Consider the following 15,555-nt stretch of genomic DNA (forward strand, 5'->3'; position numbering starts at 1 on the left):
ATAGTGGGAAACAACTGGAAATTACAGAATGATATGGAGTGAAAAAAGCTTTTCCTAAGGGAAAAATTATTGAGAAGCTATGGGTTTATTAGACAAGAACCTTGTCTAATAAATACCTTGATAACTTAACTGAATTTTAATATGAATTACATGCTCTTATGACTCCTCTTTGCCTTAAAATTCATTGAAAAGTTGTGTGAAAATAAAGCAGTGCTGATTTCTAAAACTGTCCTAACTCTTGGAATATTTCACAGCTTGAAAGAAGTCACTACCCAGGGACTACGCTGCTACTGAAAAATTTTGGCTTAGTTAAAAATAAGACATAGCGAGTGTTGTGGTAGATTTTCAGGCTGAACATACAAGAAAGTCTGGGCAGATAAGGCCTAGGATTTCTTAGTAATCTAAACAATAAATGTGATTTTTCTGGCTTGTCTTGAAGAGAACAGAGTTGTTTAAGGTAAACAATAATAGAATATTAAATATTTTGTAACAGATATATGGTAATAAATATTCTGGGCGTTTGTCTTTCAGAACTGAAGGGTTGATTACTTCCCCAGATGTTTTTTTAAATAGCTGAAACAATTGCTTTTGACTTGGGCTGGACTAGCCTCGTTATAAGCATGTAACAGTGTATGGAGTTGTGACTCTATGCTGATAAGACGTATTTTAACCCTGACTTGACTAGGATAACAAAGCAGACTTACTCTTGAAGGATGCTCCATGCAAGTTTGTGAATAGCAAAAGAAATTGCCAAGAGTTTCTCAGAAGGCTTACAGGCAGTAACTTGTAGGAGGTATTGATGGTATCCTGCTTGGCTTCTGAAAAAAGATCAAGTTAGAGTGTGTGAAACTCTTACTGCTGCTGCTGTCCTCTCCCTCAGTGCTGGAGATCTCTAATGTGTCTGAAGCACAAAGAGTCTCAGAAGAGCTGCATCCCCGGTGTCACATATGTTAATCAAATGTCTGATATTGGTAATTTGACTTTATTGGGAGTAGCAAAATCATTTTCATGACAAATCTACTGAGAAATATGGCTGGGAGCCTTCCTTAGCTTTCCCTTTTAACCTGATGCATTCTGGGCAACTCTGCTACCTTGACCCATGGAAAGTGGAAAATGTCATCAGCATAGTATTGGAACAAACCAAGGATATCTGCTCAGATTTTCCTGCCATTTATTAGCTGGAGTTAAATTACAGAGTCAAATACCAACAAAGTTAATGCAGGAAATGAATATAGAAGTGGATGGGACAAACCTAAAGTATGGTAGATAACCAATTCCATAAAATGCTAGTATTGCAATTGGGAATATAACCTTTGTTGTTTTTACAAATCCAGTTATTAAGCTATTATTTTAGGTGAATTATAATGGAGAAAACCTGGGGTTGGTGGTGGTAGAGGTGTTCTGCTGTCTCTGAAATCCTCTTGGTTATGTTTCACAGGAAGAATGCTAAACAAAATGCTATCTAAGCAGCTCAAGCCTTAATCAAGTGACTTTCTGATTACTGAAAGTTTTTGGTCATGTGACTGTGCATTGGCATTCCACATGATTTCTGTAAGCTTCTTTTTTATCTTAGGTCAGCACACATTGTACTACATATGCTAATTTATCAACTTGTACCAGACACCATGGTCTTATCATGAGTCTGAACTAACACCTGGGTAGTCCATGGGAGTGGATCCATATAGCCACTTGGTCTCTTACCTGTGGCCCTATTAACTCAACCTCTGTTTCCATAGAAGACTAGATGTCTAGGGCTTGAAATGGCTTATAATACCCTTCTGTGTCCATTGGGTGACTTGTGAAAGCATATATTCTGCAGGAACGGCCTCTGTGGGAGAAGGCCAAGGGCTGCCCTGTGTCAGACACAGCCACTTCAGCTGTCTTTGCAAGGGACCCCATGCAGCTGAGACCATCAGCCAAGCTCATGGCACCTCTGGAAAAACATATTTAAGAAAAGGCAGAAAATTCTGAGGAGGGGGAAACACTGAGAAAACAAAGGAATGGACAGGAGGAGGGGAAAAGAGAGGGAATAATAAGGTCAGAGGACAGGGAGGTGCTCTGTGGCAGGACAGGTACTTACTTCCCTGAAGAGCCTCTGGCCCATTGATAAGTTCATGGAAGGGCAAGTGCACTTCTGAAGGGACTGTGGCCCACAGAGAACCCGTGCTGGAGCATAGGACCAGAGTGAGAAGGGAGCAGCAGTGGAAAGACGCTGCTGAGTACAGACCCTGACCTCGTGCACTGCTGGCTGTCTCACCAAAGGATTGGCTCCAGCTAGCCACCAGCAGAGTACCTGTCCTACCTTCTTTTCAATCACAGACATCCCACTCTGTTGTTCAGTGTCTTTTGAAGTTCTCCTTTGATCCAAAAACAAAAAAAACCAATGTGAATCAAAGCAACAGGCTGCAGACAGTTGCTGTGGTTTATTGTGTAACTACAATCTGAAGGTGCACAACAAAGGTGAACAAGTCCTGGGAAGTCAGATGAGCCCAGGACTCCCATATTCTATTTTCATTCCTCTCCTGCCCACAGCAAGACTTGTATCTTGCATTCATGGAGCAGCGCCACAATGTGTCCCTTGTTCTGTGTCCCTGCTCCATACAACAAAGGTCACTGGTAAGCCAGATGTGCCGTCCTGCAGCCAGCTGCACGTGGTGCTGAGGTCATGGGCTGGGCACAGGCAGTGGCATTGGGCTGCCTGACAGCACAGCATCTCTGCCCTGTCCTGCGTCACACTCTGGAGAAACCTGACCCCCTGTGCCACTTGCTCGGAGTTTTCTAGAATTAGAGCTGTGTGCACTGTAATAAATAAACTGGTCCTGCCCAGCTACAAGAATTACATAACTGCTGGGACAGAACGAACTCCAGGAGCCACACAGTAGGCAACCTAAGGTCTGTGCTGACTTGAGCCCAAACAGATGTCTTGCTTGCATCTGTGTAGGCAAAGGCGCAGCCCCAGCTGGGATTCTTATTATGGTAATTACACTGATATTTGTGGAGACTAACAACAGGAAAGGGTCCTACTGTGAGAGCCTCCATTACATCTACAGGGTAGCAGGTGACCTCTGTCCTCAAGAGCTTGCCCTGGATGTGATTAAGACAGACTAATAGAAAGAGGTGTAGCAAGGGAAGGTACCCTTAAACTTTCTCATGAGACTCATGATTTCTTCTCAACTTCTTTTTCTGCATACTGCTACTGATTGGATTTCCCTGTTGGGCTGCTCCCGCTTAGCAGTCCTCCAGCTGCTAGGTGGAAGCTGTTTAATGCAAGCACTCACTGGTGTGTTGTGTAGGCTTGGAGGAGGGGAGGTCTGGCTTATTTAAAGCCCCAAGAATGTCCTAATCTTGTAAAGAATACAAGTCTTATGTGTGCAGGCATCTGGAAAGTTTATGGATAAACCATAGAGGTGCCTCTGTATCAATGTGGGAGTCTTTGCATGTGCCTCTATTTATTAGAAGTCTTTAAGTAGAAGGAAAATAGCCCACTTTTAATAAATGGGGGAAATACTACACATACATTTAATTTGGCCTGACTAAAAAGCTGCTTGAATTTAATTTAGCTGAATAAATATTGGCCGGTATCTCAAATTTAAGCCTATTTAAAACTGACTTATTGATTTAGCTTGCACCTGTAACCGATACAATTTGCCTGAAATCCACACATGGAGTGCCCACACATGGATTTGTACAGGCTTGACATTTTAATATTATTTAAACTGCTGTAGGTTGTGGGTGTGGACCCCCACCTTAGTAGCCTCCAGCAGCAGAAGTGAAGTCTTTTGGTTTTACTAATTGAAACCTTGGCTTCATGCTGCCCACCCTGTTTACATCACTTGGTGCTTTTGCATAAGATTACAAGTTTGCTGCCAGGATATCCTTTTTCTTCTAAAAACTAATGTATTGCACCTGACCACATCTGTCTCAAGAGCTCACAGCCTCCATACTTGTTTCAAGTAATCTGTCAGGACAGTCCACAATAGCACCATCTCAAGACTTCCAAAATGTTGAACACAAAATGCAATTACACTGCCCAAAATTACTAAGGAAACCCATCTGCTTAGATGAACCATGTGCATGCAGCACTTGGGGTGATGGCAGGACTTGGAAGGAACTTTCTGTTTTGTAGTTCAGTCCATGGCAAGCTCCTAACCTCTGAGCACATCACTGCAGTTGTTTCTGCTTTCCCCCTAGGGAGGAAGTGCACATCCCATGATAGAAATATTGCATAAAATAAAGCATGACATGCCTGACACCATGACTTGGTTCATAGGGGTATTGTGGCTGTTTCTATTGCCTAAATGAAGGAGAACAAGCTGTTGGCTTTGGGTGAGTGCTAAGGTCTATGTTGGTGGCATTGCTGCTGCTGCAGTCTTCACCTATTCCTGATTATCCCTTCCTAGCATGTGGTGGGTTACCAGCAAGACTTGCAGGGGATATTGCCATTCTAAGTGGCCTGATAAAAAAATGAGAATGGGTGGCTGTGGAGGACTGTGCGCCTCTTGTGTCCTTAACAGCCCATGTCAACCACAGTAAACCAAATCAGATTTATAATTCCATTATAAGGCATTTATTTGTTTCATTCTTGTGGGCAATTATTCCCTGAAACAGCTGGATGGCAATAAGATATTTCAGTGTTATGCTGCAAAGCAGCTGAGGGCAGAGATTCTCAAAGTTACCTTTGTTTGAAAGTCCATCTGCACTTTTGGCAATCAATTTTCTAATAATTGCCACATATTTGAAACGTTTTAAAATTTTTATTTGTAGAAATACTTTGTGATGATTCTATTTTATTTTAACTTTGTGTCTTTCTTATACTGAACTGTTGACAGAATATAGCTTATTTAATTTATATAGATGAAATTTAGAGTTGTATTTAACTCATCCATCTCCACAGGTGCTGGTGTGTGGTTGGAAACCATTGTGGCATGGTTATAGACAATGCCTTTATTATTTTAGCAGAACAGCAGTGCTTGATCACACAAGTAATGATGTAATTGTTGTGGGTTTTGGAGTCTGCAGTCAAGAGATGTGATATTAGGTTTTGACGCAGACCCAGTCAGCCAGTTCTTCATTTGGTGGAAATGCTTTATTCTTCTTTAAGAAGCATTATTGTAGTAATGCTCTGACCTTTAGAAGTCAGGCTGTTTGGGAGGACAGCTCTGTCAGGATCTAGGTGTCTGCTACTTAAGTAGTTGTTGTAAAATTGAAGAAAAACACCAAACCTTCAATTTTACCAAGGGCATTACTTTTTAATTACCATATGGCTGCCTTTATGTTGTCAGTGGAAGACAGATTATGCTCTCCTGTGCTACATTTTACAGATGATGGGAATACCAACAAAATTTAAAAGACAGATCAAATCTCCTATATTTCATGCTCAAATATTTCATATTTTCCACTCCTATATTTCATGCTCAACAATTTTCTAGGCTTAGACAGAAAGTACAATATTTTTTCCTCATTTAATTTTTTGAAGTACTGACTAAAAATATTTTGAAATGGCAAATTATTTTATTTTTCTCCTCTTGAAAGAAAGCTTAAGTCAGATAAATCTGGAAGAGCTAGATAGTGCCTTTGTGGAAATTACATCAGTTATTTAAGCACTTAGAGAAGGACTTGGGTATGGTCAAAAAGGGAAAACATGCCCTAAGTGGGATTCTAGCAAAAGTTAAGTGAACAAGGTTGTGATCTTGAAAAACACTGCACAGCTGCTGGTTAACTCTGAAAGCAAACCAAAGAAATGCTCTGCTTACTTCTTTATTTTTTCATTTTAAAGACATAAAAAGTCTTGGGAAGAAAGACTAACCCTAGGGTAACCATAGCTCTTGTGGCCTGACCAGCAGGTTAGCGAGTCACACATCTCTCTGCATTCTCCTGCTCACGTCACACAACTTTGGGTTTCAGTGTTAGCCCAGCTGTAGCAGGAGGGGTTGAGGCTGCCCAGTCCAGCCCCAGAGCCAACCTGTTGGACACCACCTGCTACACAGGCTTGAAGCCAAGGACCACTGTGTACTCACCTCCCCCCTTTTTCTCTGTCTGCTGTTGTGTGAAAGGATTAGTTTAGTTTCTCCTCAGCTCATTGCAAGTAGCATCTGTGTATGATTCCTAGAAAAACAGGCATGTTCTTTCAAGAGGGTGTTCTGCACCACCAAATTCAGAGGCGAGTGCTTCCTTCCACGTAGGAGGAAGGGGCAGGATCTAATGCTTGCACCTCTCTCATTAAGTTTCTTGTTAGCTGGCTTGGGCTGAGGCATTGTGTGTGCACTGCCTGGTAGAAACTCCTTGTTCCATGAGCTGTGCTTACATCCTCCAGGATCCTCTCAGCTTCAAGGAAGAGAGCGTCATGTCTAAACCCATTGCTGGATGGGACCAGAAAGAACCTGGCTGTAGGAACACATCTAAAAATAATACTACAGAATCATAAGATTGTTTAGGTTGGAAAAGACGACTGTAAGATCATCAAATCCAACCATTAACAAAACACTGCCAAGTCCATCACCAAACCACGTCCCTAAGTGCCACATCTGCACAACCTTCACATGCTTTCAGGGATGGTGGCTCAGCCACTTCCCTGGGCAGCCTGTGCTTGGCCAGCCTTCCAGTGAAGAAGTTTTCCCTAATATCTAATCTAAATTTCTCCCCTGGTGGAACTTGAGACCATTTCCTCTCATTCTGGTGCTTGTTCCCTGGGAGAAGAGGCAGACCCCCAGCTGTTACCAGCTCCTTGCAGACAGTTCTAGAAAGTGATAAGGTCTCCCCTCAGTCTACCTTTTTTCAGACTAAACAATGCCAGCTCTCTCAGCTGCTCCTCATAGGAACATCTTTGGCTGAATATTTTGAAGTTCTTCCAAGCAAAACACTGCTGCATGCTTCAAACAGGCTCAGCATTGCAGGACTATCAAGCAGTGTCCAGTGCAGGACACTTTCCAGGTGGTGGGATGCAGTACACTGTGCTGCCAGGGCACCTCTGGCCAGTCAGTGGTGTCCTAAATGGAGATGAGGGGCAGGAGGCAGCCAGCACAGGCCAGCAATGAGCAGCTCACATATGCCAAGTCTGCTTGGGAGCTTGAGACACTTCACTGATGGAGCTGTAGGCTAGTCTGGGCATGATCAGCTCAGCAGTGCAGACCTATCCTGAATGAGAAGGGGTTTCTCCTCTTCCTGGGAGCTGGGAGTTGTGTCAAGATGTGTTGGCCCTGCTTTTGCTGGAGAAGGAGCACACCTGCCTGTGCTGTGGGTGTGAGCTGCCTGGCTGGAGTGGCACCAGCAGGGACGGTAAAGCTGCCACTGCCTGGTGTCCCTTGGGTGGCCGGATCACAGTGACATTTGCAGGGCTGCAAGCAGAGACAGCTCACTGTGTCACTCTGTGCTCATTGTGACACTGGCCAGTGGCAAGGGGGTCAGGGTGGTTTTGTAAAAAGGGTGAGGAATGGCAGTCCTACCAGGACTGCAGGCTTTGCTGTGTGAGGTCTGTGATAGAGTGGCTTTGGAAAACTTGGTATTTGTGGGTAAATTAAAGCAGGTATATAGTTCATCAGTGCTTTGCATGACCAGCTTTAAAAAGTTGATGTTATGGGCAATGACTTCTGAAAATGAATTTCCCAAATTCCTGTAGTTTCACTTCAAGGACTGTTTTAGTTCTACTCTCGGCTTTTTGTTTTCCGGATAAGTTGCTGGATGTACTTGTTTATCACATTTCAAACACTTGGTGTGATCTGGCAGTAGTGGGGCTTAGTCGCAGATAGATAATGAAGTACTGATTTGTTCTTTAAATATAATTTGTAAAATTACTCCTGAAAACTTAGAGTATTCTGTGCATCTTCAAGTTAAAGGATATTTGATATTTAAATGCATAGTAGATGTATAATAAAATTTAGAAGTTTCTGTATGTGTTTAGGTCTCTGTGACTGCTCAGCTACTGTGGGAAGATTTATTTTATTTTAAAAAGCTGATCTTATGAACTTCATTAAACACTTTATGTGGTCTGTGCCAATTAAGACCATTAGCATTATCATGAACCAGTAACCTCAGGGGGAAAAGTGGTTATGCTTAAAAACATAAAAGCAGGGTTATTAACAAAAAGTGACTTATCAAGTGTAAATAGAATGACTTGAACAAAACGTGCGTCATTGTACATGCAGGCCCTCATTTGCCATCTGGTGTCTGTTTTATGACCCTAGCTATGGATTTATTTTGTGCTAGTGGACAAACAATTGGACAATGCTTAGAAACACAAGATGGAATGTAAGGAAAACTTATGGCAAGCTTTCACATGCTCTCTATCATGTGGGGGAAAAAGCAGTTTATAGAAAAGATGAGTTGAACTGTAAGCATTGCATCCTGAGAATTCATCCATATAGTCATATAATTATGATTTCTTTTACTTTCTTCAGATTTTCATTGAAGTCCAGCTAAGAATGCAACCAACAAAATAAAGTGAAAAAGCTGGGCATTTGAAGAAGCATCCTTCTACTTGGTGAAAATGTCTCTTATATTTTGACAACGATTAAAAGACAATGGGGTCAAACACTCTTGGAAAGGCTGCAACATTAGATGAGCTTTTGAACACTTGTATTGAAATGTTTGGTATGCTCTTTCAATATTTTATTTTGTTGTTATTGAAATTAATCTTTTAATATAAATCCTGCTGTTCTCTGGTTTAGCCAGTCTTTCTCTTGGCTAAGAACATTTCTGTTCTGTAAAATTTTCCATGTTTCAATTTGGCTCAGAATCATGCAAGCCAGAATTTTAATCACATGCATACTGTATTAAATTTTCTTAATACAGCTAATGCACAATTGTGGGTATGGTGGTTTCTACAATGCTGGCCTTTACCAAGAGAAATGTTTAGATGTATTATCCAAGGAGTTATTTCTGGCAGTGATCTTTGTCTTGAGTGGTTACACAGCTGTGGTTTTGACCAGTCATTTTTTTAAAGGTTTTCCAAATCATCATACCATAATTGGTAAGAATATGACCTAAGGCTCATTCAATCTTTTTACTTTTATTAAAATGTGATGTACCAGGTCTGAGGGAAAGAAGTGATGAAAAAGACCTTGATCCATAACACCATTAATCATGACATCTATCACATTACAGACAAATGAGTTCATGGATGGGCTTAAGTATTTTCAAACAGGGCTTTGATTCACAAAGCTACATTTAGATTCCCTGGAGACGCAGGACAGATTTTGATTGGAAGGAAGTACTAATTTTGTATGCCATGTGAAGAGAAACAAGTATCTAAAGGCAAGAGAGATTGAACAATTGATGGATGGATAGACCTTGCTACCAGTTGCAGTGAATCCCATACATCCATTTCTGTAGGCCACCATCAAACTGGTTGCTCTAGAACTTCATTTAAGTATTAGCAGAGCCCATGCACTTGCTGTCTGTTGGAAATAGTGTCCCTCTTGTGTACACACTCTCTTGACAAGCACACTCCATGTGTGGCTCTTCTTTTCATACATCACATCATCTACGTCTTCAAAAAAAGTGACAGACAGAATAATCCAACATTGCAGATGCTGGGGAAGACTGATGGTCAGCCAGTCTGACAGGGAATAACTCTGTGTAGTTTCTGTGGCTACACTGCAAAGACACAACAGTCTCTGTTCAGCAGCTGGAGATGTGACCTCGGGCACAGATGTGAGGTGCTAGGTGCTGCTTTAACATTGAATTCCTTGAAGCAGATCCATTTTTCAAAATAATTTAACTGCTAACTTAAAGCTATAAAGCTGCAATATTTATTTTAATAAGTATTGAATTGAGTTGTACATAAATCATCTTCCCCCCTCTTGGTGGACTAATTTTGGATTTGTCCCTTAGATTACTGGCACTGTCTTTATATAAAGTTTAGCACAGTGCTGCCCATGCCCTATTTTTTTTAGCTGTGGCCTGTTATCTGAACTGGTTTGGGTTTTTTCCTCTGTTTAAATAACACTCACTGCATTCTAGCAAGTTGCTCTTCAAGGGGCATTTTTGTGCTCTGGTGTTCTTTCCTACCTTTTTGTTAGATAAAGAGCCAGCATTTCCACTTTTGATCCTTTCTGTCTGACTGTGCTTGAAGAGTAAAAGCTCCTCCCTTTTATGGTGGGGTTAACTCACTGTTTCTGTTTTGCAGATGACAAAGGAAACCCCTGCTCCAGCCATTTGCCAAGAACCTTTCTTTTAATGCACCGGTGGTATCTGCCTTCCACAGAGCTGGCTGGCAAGCTTCTGTCCACATATCCTTTCACAAAGTGCTGCAAATTGGCATTGCAGTATCAAAAGCAGATTGTTTTCCTGACTGCTTGTAAAAATGTGCCAATTAATTAACGCAAACAAGGTTCAGTGGTGAATTTTTCTTCAACCTAAAAGGTGGGAGTTTGTGAGCTTCTTTATGCTCATACATAAAGACTTTGTAGGTTTTCTACATATGTACAAGAATACTAACTCTGCATCAACCCTGAATAACTGTAAATATGAGGCCAAGATAATTTTTCAAGTGTATCACAGCAGGTTGACCTTTGAGTACTATGAATTTTCAGTGATATCGAACTACCTACGTGTCATTTATACCTCTTAACTCAGTTATCATAACTATTTTCATGTTTGGTTAGCCAGAGCTGGCAAGAAGCCTTTAAGCAGAATATTCAGAATTGTAGAATAGAGGCATTTTTGATAGGGAAAAAAAAGGGGCAGCCAGGAAATAGTCTCTGTCCCCTATGACGTTGTGAAAGTGAATGAAATACCAGAGGCATAATGTGGTTATCTCTAGAAGGAAAGTTTGATACTTTTTGATAAATTCAGCTGTTCTAGTATCAGCCTCCAGTGAATAAAAACAACATTGCTGAGTCAAGGCACACAAAGCTTTCTTTAGCTGACATACTTATAGAGATGCTGACGGGGAGAACTGCAATGAATTCAGATTGAAAATCTGCTACTTCATGAGGTAAATGCACTTCTGGTCCTCTAGCATTTTGGTTTTATATTCTGTTAATACTATCTATGTAATTTTGTTTGTTTGGGTTTTTTACTTGGTCTCCATTCTGTAGTGAAGAGGCAATTTCTGTGTGTTTAAAACAATTAAGTTGAGCCATCCAGCTTTTAAGACACTTAACTGCATCTAGCTAAAAAGCTGACAGAAAACTTTTGTTCTCATTTATCTGGCTCGTGAGTTTTATGGTTTATCAGCCTCTCAGAGAGTGACAAGTTCAGTGCCACACAGAGGGGAGACACATTTTGCTCCCAGCTGGAACTTAGTGTGGGAGAAGGAAATTGTCTCTGGGTTGTAGACTTCAGTTCGTGCAATCCCTGGCAACCCCTACATAATTTATGGTGACAAGAGTGTGTTAGTGATGCTGAAGTTGTTACACGCTGGGTGTGTTCCAAACCTTGCAACACTGCTCTGACCTTGTTTCCATGGGAAAGCTTTCATATATTGTGCTGTTCTCATGTAGGAACATTTCTCTGTAAAAGAGAAAGGATGAATTTTTAAGTAATCATGATATCAATTGCTTTACTCAAACAAATGCTTTTTCCTCCTTCCTCCTGGGTGAAGTTACATCACTGAGAAGAAAATGAGGGGGTCTGATAAAGCGTTTTCTACTCCCCCTTACATAGAGGAGGGGCTTGCATGTTTTACATGTAAGTTTATGTGGCTTACACCTGATTTACACAGTTATCCTGGTGGAACTGCCACTCAAACGCACGTTTGTATTTTCATTGGAAAATCTTTTCTGAGCAGACCAAGTTGTCTCACTTGGGCAGGGGCTAAGTGCAAGTGTTATCTGGGTGTCCTGGCAGCCTGAGGCAGGACACCGTGTGTGCCTTCTGTGGGTGTCACCTGAGACACCACTTTAATTTTGCATTTCAATGGAATGCTGCTTTGTTGTGCTGCTGTGAGTTAAGAAAAAAAAAAAAAAAAAAGATAAAGTGCCTTTTGCCACTTCAGCGTCACAAATAATTACAGAAGAAGGCTGAGTTGCCTCTCTCTGTCTAAACAGTGGACCTGAAATAAGTCCTATGAAAAAAAATGTGTGTAAAATATATGCGGCCACTGAATGTTATACCTGAGTCTCTGGGCATCTCTTAACTGCTGTCTGTGGATTTCAGATACTGGATTTTGGAATTTCCTGCAGAGTTTAACTTGGATCTTGGGCTGATTCGTTTGACTGAAGAGTTTCAAGAAGTAGCCAGCCAGCTTGGATATGAGGATCACATCCATCTCATTGATATCTCCAGCATGTAAGGATGTCATGTCAAGGACATCTTTGTGTCTGGAACAGCAGAATTCTAGTTCTGTACAAAGTACAAAAATATTAAGGCCCATCTTGATCTTGAGAGAGCAAAAAAAGCACTTGCAAAATTGTCTTCAAATTTGAAGCTACTAAAAATTTGAAGTTATAGTTACGCAGTAAAGAGAAGATTCCTATCTGTATGTAAATTTTTCATATAAACAGGAAATAAATTATTTTTCTGACACAGCACGTGCCAATTAAGTGATTAGGATTACTTTTCTTCTACAAGTTTTCGTACAAAATAGCAAGCAATGTAGTGACTGGCACGCTGTGTAAATCTTAGATCTTCTCAGGGATGCTTTTTGTCTTCTCACCCATAATCTCTTTGGTTTTTGCAATGTTTTCTATTATTTAACTGGAGAATTTTTAACATTCACATATGTAGTTGCATTACATCAAAATTATTACAACTACTATTTCCTTGACAAGCTGGAATGAAAGTTACCTTTTAAACATCACCAGACATACTTTTGCATCTCATCTGATATTGTAGATTTTCTTTTAAAATATGACACATTCACAGTATTTGGCTGTCTCTGTTGTTCCATTACTTCAGGGACCTGTGGACTTACAGAGGAAAAATCACTTGGAGTAGCGCATGCAAAGCTCCCAGCTTCTGTTACACTCTTGAACAGGTCTCACTCTGTTTGTAATGTGCTGGATGTCACAGGGCAGAAATCTCGTGGTCCTTCTGTGATCAGTTTTACACAACACATTCCAGCTGTGGGCTGCACTGACATACACCCAAACAAAACTGAGACTTGTTCCTATTCCTTTGCAGTCCTTCCTATGACTGGATGAGAAGAGTTACACAGAGGAAGAAGATTTCCAAGAAAGGAAAAGCCTGCCTGCTGTTTGACCATTTGGAGCCCATTGAGCTAGCTGAACATCTCACTTTCCTGGAGCATAAATCTTTTAGGAGAATTTCTGTAAGAAGCCCACAACTTTGTCACTTGCAATTAGGAGCCTGTCTTTAAAGAGTGTTCACATGGTTTCACATTTATGACTTTTTTATCAACATTTCAGTGTAGTGAATCTTTATACTCTCTCCATATACATAGCCGTGCACTTCCTGGACCTTTTTGCACTTGATGATTTTTGACACTGAGGGAAATTCAGGCACAGTTTCTTCTTTTCACGGAGGATTGTACAAGGGCAAGAGGCAAAAGTGGACAAAAACTGAAGTTGAAGCTAAAATAAAACAAATAAGACAAATTCCAAAAGAAATGCTGATTTCTGCTAGCAAATATCCACATGAAAGGGTCACATGATATTACTGGATCAGGTGGCAAATGGAAGCAGTAACTTCTCAAGATGACAAATGAGACTTTTTTTAGTGTTCAGAAGCATGAGAGAAATCCAACTCCCAAACTAAGAAAAATGCATGAGTTTTTTTGTTTGTTTCAAGGGAGGAAGGAAAAAGAGATCAATGAGGAGCTGAGCCCAGTCTAAATAGAATCACTTTTGATGTCACTTAATAATGTTCAAAGGTTAATGACTCTAGACTTCAAATCATAGGAAAACACCCTACTGTGATCCATGCAATGCTGACCTCAAATAAGGAGGGAAGGACAAGAAAAAAGGCATGGATTTCTAATTAGATTTAAGATGCATTTGAATTCCTTTGGGGATTCCAGGAAGAAAACGCAAATCTACAATGAATTTTCTTTTTTTCCCCTGCTCTTTCTAGCTTCTCTGTTAATTCTTCTAGCTTGAATTTTGCTGTCCCAGATGATTCTCTGCAACCAGCAAGAGTTAATTGATCTTGTACCACTTGTTCTCTCAAAGATACGTAATTGCAGAATATGATTAGTCTGAATCCTGTGTTTGGTTTTACCTGTTTGAAAAAATGGGGCAGAAGGAAGGGCAGCGTTAACAATAACAAAAAAAAATTAAGTTATCTGAACACTGAACTACTGTCTATCTGCAGCTAGGAGACAAGCATCTGTTGTGTTAGAATATATGCCCTCCTGTTTTGCTAGCAGGCTGGTTTTGATCAGCTGGTTTTGACCCATCTTGTCTGGCATTGCTAGCAACTCCCTACACAAGCTAAAATGATGTCCTAAATTACTGAAAATCTCCTTTTAAGGGACAGCTGAAAACTGTTTCAAACATTCAGGGAAATTTAATTTTTTGGGATCCTATAGAGTACCATGGCTGAAGGTATCAAATATAACTACACAGAATACAATGTGTTGAGCAAATTATGGGAAAGATGGAAGTAGCCATCACACTCATTTTGCAGGCTTCTGTATTTCCTGACACACAAACAAGTTGTAAATTGACATTTAAGGAAAAGCCACACCAAAACAACAGCAAAAAGACTTTAAGGAGGAGATGTGCAGCAGGGTGTGCTGACCCTGAATCATGGTCACTTTCTAAACAAGAGGAGCTTTAGAAAGAAAAGTTTCAAAGTTTCAGTTTGATTCTCCAGTTTGTCCACTGTTTTACTGCAAGTGTCTTTTCTCTGTTAGTTCACAGATTACCAAAGCTATGTGATCCATGGCTGCTTGGAAAACAATCCTACTTTGGAGAGATCAATTGCTTTATTTAATGGTATCTCTAAATGGGTCCAGCTCATGGTTCTCAGCAAACCAACACCCCAGCAAAGAGCAGAAGTAATCACAAAGTTTATCAATGTTGCACAGGTAAGTCTTGCAGATGAGTCGTTTTCTTCCAGTACAAAGCAGGAATATAAATGGTGATTCCAGTTAACAAATCAGCTGATGCTCTTTGTGTGATTTCCTCAGTGAACAGCCTGTTCAATATCACTGAAGTTATTTGTTCAGGTGTGGCGTGCCTGCATTTTTTAACTAGCAGACATAACTTTATAATAATTTTTCTTTATTTTATTCCACTTGGCAACTGTCACTATTGTGTGTTTCTCTGAACCATTCTGTTATGTGCCCTGGTTTATTCGTTTGTGCTTTAGCCATGATGGGTTGTCTCCTCTAATTTGCTGTGTGTGACATTGAGTAGCTGCTGCTTGAATTTTGCTGATTTTCAATTATGCATGATTAATCTCTCCTGCAGAAGCTCCTTCACCTCCAGAACTTCAACACACTGATGGCAGTGGTGGGAGGTCTAAGCCACAGCTCTATTTCTCGCCTGAAAGAGACTCACTCTCACCTGTCCTCAGAAGTCACAAAGGTATGATGGACTCCAGAATACAGACATATTGAGGGGAACATGACCTCTTTGAGGTCTGATGGGTTCTGCAGTGCAGGTGTCCCACCAGCACAATATTTGGATCATGGCAGAGCATCCTGAAAGG

General features: G+C 40.7%; 1 protein-coding gene across 3 annotated transcripts in view; it reads left to right on the forward strand.

Moving 5' to 3' along the window:
- The window catches only part of RASGRP3 (RAS guanyl releasing protein 3), a 58,589-nt gene that overhangs the window by 21,495 nt on the left and 21,539 nt on the right, over positions 1-15,555 (forward strand). For all 3 annotated transcript variants that reach the window (XM_030946417.1, XM_030946419.1, XM_030946418.1), the window contains exons 2-8: positions 8,394-8,586; positions 10,124-10,226; positions 10,871-10,933; positions 12,097-12,228; positions 13,063-13,210; positions 14,756-14,929; positions 15,315-15,431. In XM_030946417.1, coding sequence (XP_030802277.1) covers positions 8,517-8,586; positions 10,124-10,226; positions 10,871-10,933; positions 12,097-12,228; positions 13,063-13,210; positions 14,756-14,929; positions 15,315-15,431 — 807 coding nt within the window. In that variant the 5' untranslated portion in view covers positions 8,394-8,516. The remainder of the gene's footprint in view (positions 1-8,393; positions 8,587-10,123; positions 10,227-10,870; positions 10,934-12,096; positions 12,229-13,062; positions 13,211-14,755; positions 14,930-15,314; positions 15,432-15,555) is intronic.

Source organism: Camarhynchus parvulus, chromosome 3, assembly GCF_901933205.1.
Source record: "Camarhynchus parvulus chromosome 3, STF_HiC, whole genome shotgun sequence".
NCBI classification, from domain to species: Eukaryota; Metazoa; Chordata; class Aves; order Passeriformes; family Thraupidae; genus Camarhynchus; species Camarhynchus parvulus.